Source organism: Schistosoma mansoni, chromosome 7 (genome assembly GCF_000237925.1).
Source record: "Schistosoma mansoni strain Puerto Rico chromosome 7, complete genome".
Taxonomy (NCBI): Eukaryota; Metazoa; Platyhelminthes; class Trematoda; order Strigeidida; family Schistosomatidae; genus Schistosoma; species Schistosoma mansoni.
Window position 1 is genome coordinate 333,225 of NC_031501.1, and position 9,151 is coordinate 342,375.

At 35.4% G+C, this 9,151-nt stretch overlaps 1 protein-coding gene across 1 annotated transcript in view; it reads left to right on the forward strand.

Annotated features, from left to right (window-relative positions):
* Positions 1–3,727, forward strand: part of Smp_130250 (dual specificity kinase) — a gene marked incomplete at its 3' end in the record, with an annotated part of 30,601 nt that extends 26,874 nt beyond the window's left edge. Inside the window, exon 8 of the mRNA XM_018798558.1 lies at positions 3,580–3,727. Coding sequence (XP_018653488.1) covers positions 3,580–3,727 — 148 coding nt within the window. The remainder of the gene's footprint in view (positions 1–3,579) is intronic.
* Positions 3,728–9,151: the final 5,424 nt, after the last annotated feature.

Sequence of the window (9,151 nt, forward strand, 5' to 3'; positions counted from 1 at the left end):
TCCATTATTTCCTGGAGAAAATGAAAATGAACAATTAGCTTGTATTATGGAAGTACTTGGTTTACCATCTGAATTACACCTTGAGAAAGCTAGTAGACGAAGAGTATTTTTTGGTAAGATAACTTCTAACTGATGTTACCTACTACTTATATCTGTCAACATAAGTAGCATACATTACAGTACTATATCATAGAAGATGTTTGATGGTATTGTACAGTGTTACTCATTGAAATTAAGAGTGGAGATATAAGGCTTGATCGTGAAGATACATTCAAGCTTAAACTGGTATGAGGTCAACGATGAGCGAATTGTTGATTAGTCCCAATAAATATAAAATAACCATTGAATGCTTCTTGGATTTTCATCTGATATCGAAATTAGGACCAAGATTATTCTATAAAACGTAGTGCGTATTTCTGGAAGAATGTTTAAAATTATTGTATTATAGAGTTGAAATCATGAGTCAATTGAAGATAGATCACCATGGAAAACCTGAAAGCACTGGACGCCCGTTTCGTCTTATTGTTGGACTCCGCAGTGTCAGTGCGCATCCACGATCCCGCCTCGCGAGATTCGAATCCAGGATGAGCGTCCAGTGCTACCTGGTTTTCCATGGTTGTCTAGCTTCAATTGACTCATGATTTCAACTATATAAAATTACTAAAATCTCCACGAAACCCCGTCCTGATATTGTATTATAAACTTGATATCAGTTTCTTTGAAAATAGGTAATCATTTCTGGTAAACCATTATTATCCCATGAATTTTCTAGTATAAGTCAATTATTAAGGTGGCGGTTGAAAGTAGTAGATAAGAAACCCTACTTAAGCTAGATTTCATGTTGTCCGACATTCCTCAGAAGGATGTACCTGCAGTCAGAGATGTTACCAAATAGCTATCCGGACAGCGACTGACCTTCTGTAATAATGTAATCACTTAAAATTGATTGATTGCTGAGTAGTGATCGATCTAATGTACAGTGAGTCCTTTTTAATCTTAATGGAATTCAGTCGATCGAGTTGCAATGTAGCCACTATTTTAAATGGCTGAACATTGTTTGCACTCTGTTGAGGTGTAAGGTGGTAATTGTAAGTTAATCAGTTTTTCCATTGATTGGTCACTTATTAGCGGTTAATCGTAGCTCCAAAAGCTAAATGGTAACGTTTCACATCATAAAATTAGAAGACTCAAATTCAAAGCCACCAGGAAGTATCGGTACACTCAAGAATGTCGGTACACTTTGTGACTGAGTCCCATTCAGGATGAAACCCATGTTTGAGTTTTTACACTGACTATCACTAACCATCTAACATTCAAAGTTAATTTCTCTATATCACCAGTCAACATGAATCTATCATTCTGATAGTTGTTCGCTCTAGTTGTAATAACTTGATGTACAGAATTTAATCAATTAGTCTCTGTTGACAACTAAGAATCATTGACTATGTAACATTTTAATGAAGTTTATCGTTTGAAACATTACAACTTGGATAAAGATATAATTGGTTAGTGAGAATTTGCCTTCCTTTCAGCCCAAGATCTTATTTCAATCAATTCGGTTTTGATTAAGATCATAAATTGATTGATGTTAAACCATCATTGAAAACCTCGAAGAACTAGATGTCTGTTTCGTCCTCGCAGTATAGGACTCCTCAGCAGTGCACACTCATAATCCCAGGATTTTGGATTTCACGAGTGAACGCTTAACCTCTAAATCACTGGCACAACATCTAACGGTGTTAATATCATCGAGACTCCTAACGACTAATTCATTCATGAACGAAAACATTGATTTTTCAAAGAAATAAACTCAAATCTGTTTTGTGTTTTTTCTTCGTTGAAAACTAATTTCTGACAGATTCAAAACGTACACCAAGATATTTAACTAATAGTCGTGGTCGTAAACGTATCCCAGGCACTGAAACAATAGAGAATCTAGTCAAAACTGTTGATTTGAAATTTATCAATTTATTAAATCAATGTTTAACGTAAGTTATTTTATTTATATGGATGGTTTGAATCTTTCCATCATTGATGTTTAGGACTTGGAATTGATGAATCCCTTCTGGTATATATATATATATATATATATATATATATATATGGATCTTTGATAGGGCTATTAAGTCGTAAGGATTATAAATAGAGATGGATGATGACTAGCACTAAGATCTAGAGCGTCAGTTATTCACTATGGGACTCGAATCTAGTAGTCTTCACTTCAAACGTCATCGCATTATTCACTTAGGTATTAAGTCCAAATAACCATCGACCAATATTGTTATCATCATTTTGTCTTTGGTGAATGATTTCTAAATGTAACTCTCAGTGTTATAGTGTAAATTCAACACTAGTGAAGTTGTACAGTAATTGCGTAAGAGAATGGTTGTGCGGGGAAGTACTAAACTAGAAATGTAAACCATGGAGTGCTGAATGATTAGTGATCAGGTTACATATTCTTCATGAGATCTGACAGTTTTGAGTTCGATTCCTCACTTCTGAAGATTCCTGTACGAGAGTGAATCACCTATCTATTGACTTATGGCTTTCAATTATCACTCAACCAAGATCAGTCCGCGCTTTAGAATACAAAAAATTGGCGTTTTCTGGAAGTACTGAATATCTGTTTCGTCTAAATTTGAAATGATTCAGAAATCCTATACGAATATACCTCACAATGGATCAAAAGTACTGTAGTGGACAGAACACGAGTGGGGACAATCCAATATATGTGAGCACAAAATTACAGACTATCTCACTAAAATCTGACATCCATACATTCTATACCTGACCATCACCATATACTACTTATGTGGATATAATTAACCCACACCACAGTACTACTTTAAGGTTTGATTTGTTCAGACGTTAACTTCCTTGGTTATCTTCTAGTTTTACAAAATCTTAAACTCTTTAACCCTGAAACAAAGCTGAATGTTGGAAATATGAGTGAAACTATTTTCATAAAGTTGTTTATTGTCTACTTCTGTGAGGGTCCCTTGACAAATTTTCCATAAAGCCAAGGGAAAGGGGTATTTAATAGAAGCTTTACAGAAACAGTTATAAATATTTAAGAGTATGAAACATGTTTTGATTAGATCACTGCTTTTATGGTTACTACATATTTCCGGAACTTTCTAAACGATCTATGGTATAGTAAACCTCATAAGTAAACCTACTAGACGGTGGAGATTTGTAGTTCAGGTAAATGATTTTGATGAAGTTTTGTTCTCTGAGCTGGATGGTTTGGTCGTGGAGCTATCATCGTTCTTCTGAACGATACCATCAGCACAAACTTTGGAATACGACTTCAGTAGTTCATTGAATAACTTATGTGAGCGATTGAATCGGAAGGTACCGAGTTCGAGTAACACTAGTTAGTGTTTTTTTAGCGAGTTAGTTTTCTACGGGATCGGATCGCTAACCCAATGCCCCACCCTCCTCCTTTATCCAGGCTTGGGACCGGCAGTAGCCACCGGAGGAGCTACAGGCGGAGTTCGAGTAATACTGTCGATATCAACTAAATATTATACAATTTCTAGTTTAGATTTTACTTTTTTCTTTAAAATGATACATTAGATGGGATCCTGATGAAAGAATTACACCAAATGAAGCATTAAATCATGAATGGATTATACGTGAAAATGAACAAACTAAACAAAATGTTACATTTCAAACATTGGAACAAACTAATTCAGAGAATAAACAGAAAGATACAATTGCTTGAATCAATCTATCTATCTTTATAAATATGTAAGTTATCTTGTATGTTGTAATAGTTTTCATCATGAACTGACTTTTAAAAGAAACGCCCTGGTACGGCCAAGAGTGGGGAGAGTCATCTCTCTATCTCGAAATGTTCTCATATGGTCACGTGCATACAACCACTGACAGGGAAGTCCTACTCACTACCTTCTCGCACTACGGGTGTTCTTTATGAAATTGAGAGGACGAAAAGAGAATGTCTGGCGATTTAACCGGGTTAATGGATATAGAGGATCCATCTATAGGAGTTTGAAAACCTTGATTCCAAACCAATGGTGTACATGGGTTCCATAATCCTCAGGGAACGAATAGTGTAGGAACCTATTGTTAGTCACCGTCTACCATGTGACTGCATCCCCTGACGTCGCTTCACTGCCTTGTTAATTAGACTTTTAGATGAAAGGCTCGAGGTGTAGCCTCCTATGAAGACCACATGCTTCGGTTTGGCAAGAGGGCAGTATCCCAGCCCTCATGTAGATTGAATGATTTATGTGGCCCATATCTATTCAGTGCCCGTTTGTACCGATGTTTATGTGTTTAAATAAACAAATAAAAATAATTGTACTGGTCTGATACTCATTAACAGAATTTGTCTATAAATTTGGATTGTAAACAACTCACACTAGAAGAAAAGATTAAATAAAACTGGATATCGGTTGGACAATTTACTACTGAAACGAATAAAATTTGGAAGTCTGATCCTCTAATTGTTATCGTAATCACCGGATTCGAATTCTTCAATTAAAAGATCTTACTATCTTTATGGAATAGCAAAAGTACCCAACCTTCTTCCTTTATCCAGGCTTAGAACCGGCAGTAGCCTACAGAGGAGCTACAGGCAGAGTATCTATCAGTATAAAGTTTAATATCAAGCTTATTTATTAATAAAAGTAAACTCTGTTTAACACTGAAGAATCAACCCCTATTTTATTGATTTTTCTTTTTGTACAGTACACATTTATGTTAAGATATCAATCAATAATCAATAATCAATCAATCAATCATTAAAAAGAGATTCAATCTGTGAATAATAAACTTTATACATAATTTTTAAATCATATTTTATATTGGTACCATTTGAAAAAGGTATATTCTATTTTAGGTAAGTTCTCTATCATTAAAGTAATAATTAAGAATTATTGTGTTGAATTCATGAGTTGAAGTTAAGGGTTCACTCTCGAGATCGAAGGTCCGAAGGATTCAGGTGCCGCATGAGGGATCGTGGATATGTACTGCTGAGGAGTCTCATGTTGGGACGAAACGACCGTTCAGTGCTTCCAGATTTTTAGTAATGGTCTAACTTACATTGAATCATGAATTTAAATTTTAAAACATTTGTGGAAATAGACTAATATTCAGTAAACATGTACGAAACATTCTGTTCTGGTTGGTCTACTCAATGAACGTTCATAATCTTATCTACATGATCACATCATACTTGAAAAGAACTTACATGCTTACTTATGCCTAGTTATCTTCGTGGTGGAACACAGGTCGCCTACCAACATTCGCCATCCAACTCTGTCCTGAACAATCCTTTCTAGTTACTATTCTTTTTTTTTCATGTCTGCTTTCTATTCCCGTTACAGTGTGTTCTTTAGCTTCCCTCTTTCTCGTTTCCCTTCAGGATTCCAAGTTAGCACTTGCCTCGTGATGCAGTTTGATGATTTTCACAATGTATGTCCTATCCATTAGATTCAAGATCTAACTGATATCTTTGATGTTAGTATTCATCTATTCAAAAATATCAGAGTCTAGTAAATGGTTTACGTCTATGTTAAGCTTTTGTCCTGGTTTTTAAAAAACCCACAAGTAGTTTCAACCTTTTTGTTTATGGATAAAAGTATGACTATTCAGTCTTTTTTTTACAATTCTGTGAATGTATAATACATTATTTCCCAATTGATCGACTTGAATAAGTAGAATCCAGGACGCGCGTTTCGTCCTATTTGAGACTCGTTAGCTGGATGTACGTGCATCTCAGAGTTGCTGTTCACTATGGGTTAACGAGATGGCGTTAAAGAAGAGAATGGTACTGGGTTCGAGTTCCAGAGTGAACATCAACTCTGAAATCCAGGTACATCCAGCGGACGAGTCCAAAATAGGACGAACACGCGCGTCCGTGAATACCACTGTTAGCCGCTATCCATCTCTGCTTATATGAGTATTGTTAAATCAAGTAATTTGAAACTTGACATTTGGATGGCTTATCCTAAAGAATACTATAGAAAAATCGATAAATATCTAGGATTTTCCTCAGTATCATTGTCTATTTAAACGGAAATAACAACTCTTTCTTTGATATTCTGAATAGTTGAGGGAGTGAGCTAAGAGTTATATGGGGAATGTTACAAGTTCAGCTGATGAGTGTGTTGCATTCACTCATTACTTTATGTTTTGCTAGTACTATTACAGTGATATAGATCGCTGCAGATTTGCTATGTCGAGCCCACATAGCTTATTCTAACTTCTGGACAAATCAACTTATCCATTCTCCTCAAGCTACATTTTGACTTTCGCTTAATAACCTTGACTGTTTCTATATGAGCATATGAGTGTACACTTCCAATCCTATTCATCATATGTCGAATCAGTTTAAATGCCTTCTCCACTGTACGTCCGTCCGCTTCAATCTATTCTTTTCGCTTCCTTCGCTTCATCCCTCTAATTTTCTGTCCAGATCAATGGGTGTACAAAAGATACGTATTCGAAATCGATTCTCATATTTGACTTATATGCAAGGGTAGCCAGTATGTATATTTCGACAGCAATCATTCATATGATCCAGTTGAAGTCTGATTAAGAGCCACTAGCAAGTCCATGTAATAAACGAATACATATGCATATGAATCCTTCATTCTGATTTCCCTTTTCTCCCTAACTTAGGTACTTTTCAACTATCTTATTCAATCAATTTCTCTATCTATTGAATACAAGCAATATGAATCAATAGAACTGTGATATAACTACATTTTGTGAAGAAAAAGATACTACGATGCCAAGAAAATCTTAATTATAATTCAATGATGTATTATTTGATATATATAACTTATGTTATATAAATGTAATCTTGTATTACTGATGATACCAGTTATTCTATGATCTATATATGAGTAGTCGAACAGTCTACGATTTGAGTCGTTTAGTTTTTACTTACTTACGCCTGTTACCCCTCGTGGAGGAGCATAGGCCGATCACTCATTTAATTCTAGGATTCGAAATTACTTCTACATTATTTGGGTTAGCTGAGTTGTTTTTTGTTATATCTTGTGATACATGCTTTGTTACAGATATGAATGTGCTGATTCCCGCCAATGAGAGAAGAGTGAATTATCGATCAGAGCAATGATACACAAAGACTGTACGAGCATTCTTGAGTACTTATCAATCCTGCTATCTACCTAGCCTAGCCAATTAAGTCCAGAACATCAATAACAGCCTCGGCAATATGAATTATTATTTTCAAAAATACTGAGTTTATATACCAAACAAACAGACCACAATGTACCAATAAAATAGAAAATAACATTTGTACAAGGTTCGGTCAAATGTGGTTGTGAATAGGGGGAACAGTAATTAGTGGACTAGGGATAACTCAAGAATGGTATAATAATATTCTATCAGTCAAAATAAAGCATATAATAAGAGGAATACGAATATGAATAGTTTAGTTATGCAATAGGAAATATGCATATCATATTAGTGCATGAATAGTCCTCAAAAGCTGCCACTTATAATTCTCTTCGGGATGTAACAGTTTTACGGGTTAACAACTTATAGAGACATTCATATGAATGGATATTTTGTTATTAAGTTACACTAAAGTATATTTATATAAAGAATATTTGACTTTAACAAGTAATATATTGTTTCCTTTGAAATTGTGAACTGTTTTGTGTTAAACTCTCACTGAAAACCTGGAAGTAATAGAGGGCCGTTTCATTATACTATTGAACTCTCAAGGAGTGCTCATCTACGACGACACAACCACAGATCGAACCCAGAGCCTATGTTCCCGTGTGCGAACGCCTAAACTCTAGACCATTGAGCCGGGATTCAACGGTGTTAATGTCTACCTTTAAACAACCCACGGTGTTACGTGACTATTGTTCATTGTCTTCGGTGACTCGTGGAGTAGATTTGTGTTGGGTATGGGGCAGCTACTCACTAATGGAAGGTGGTATCGACAAATAGTGGATTGATTTCAGTTAGACATTAACACCGTTGAGTGCTGCCTAAGTGGTCTAGACGTTAAGGGTTCACCCGCGGGACTGAAGGTTCTGTGTTTGATTCTCGTGCGGGATCATGGATGAGCACTATTTGTTAATTCAGTAGTACGACAAAATGGGCTCTCAGTACCTCCAGGTTTTCAGTGGAAGTCTAACACTGATCGTTTCATGGTTTCAGTGAAACTCAATAATTAGAAAATCACATTGATTATGGTTTGGCTATAGGTTCTATTTGACTCATCTAGTAAGATAAAACTGCATACACATCAGTATTGAATTAGATAACACGTATATTCAATCAATATTTATTGTTATGAATTAGGATTTTAAAGTTTTAACAAGGAAAGTTTCCACTGTTAAATGAATGAAAGGAATGGTGATCGTTAGATGAGAATCAGCTATAGGATTTACCTGGGCGATGGTTCCAAAAGAAAACGAATCACTAACACAATTCCCCTATCCCAATAATTGAAATGTTATCAGTACCAAGCAGTGTCAAGTAGCACGAAATCTAGGTCCAGAGTTTCCTGTTGACTACCTCTAACCACTATCTTAATATTATCAGTAGACAACTACTCAACAGACTAAGTTGTTTTTATGTAATAGATTAATATCATGTATAAAAATTATAGACAGGAAATATCATTGGGGGGGGAAGGGAATGGGAGGAAATTAATTTTATAGGTCACTCGTACTCTCTAATCAATCAAGAACGTGCCAATTACATCAGATACTAAACAAGGCTTTGATTGAAACTAATCTTTTCCCTACGAATAAGAAGAATAGTTATAATAGTAATCAACAATTCTATCTGTTTGGGAGCAGCAGAAGTACTAGAAGATCGAATCGAAGAAAACAGGAATGTAAACAGCGAGAATTTGTAATAACAGTGAAGGAACAATGAATTTTGAGACAATTAATGAAGAACTTGCAAGTGAAGTATTTAATGTATAGTCTTCACATTTTATGGAAGAACTCTATGATTTTGTGATGGTGAAGAAGATTTGTAGCTCAGGTGGGTGATTTTGATGGAGTTTTGTTCTCTGAGCTTGATGGTTTGATCGTGGAGCTTTCATTGTCCTTCTGAACGACATCATCAGCACAAACACTTTACTTCTACCCGAAGTTTGTGCTGATGATGTCGTTCAGAAGGACGA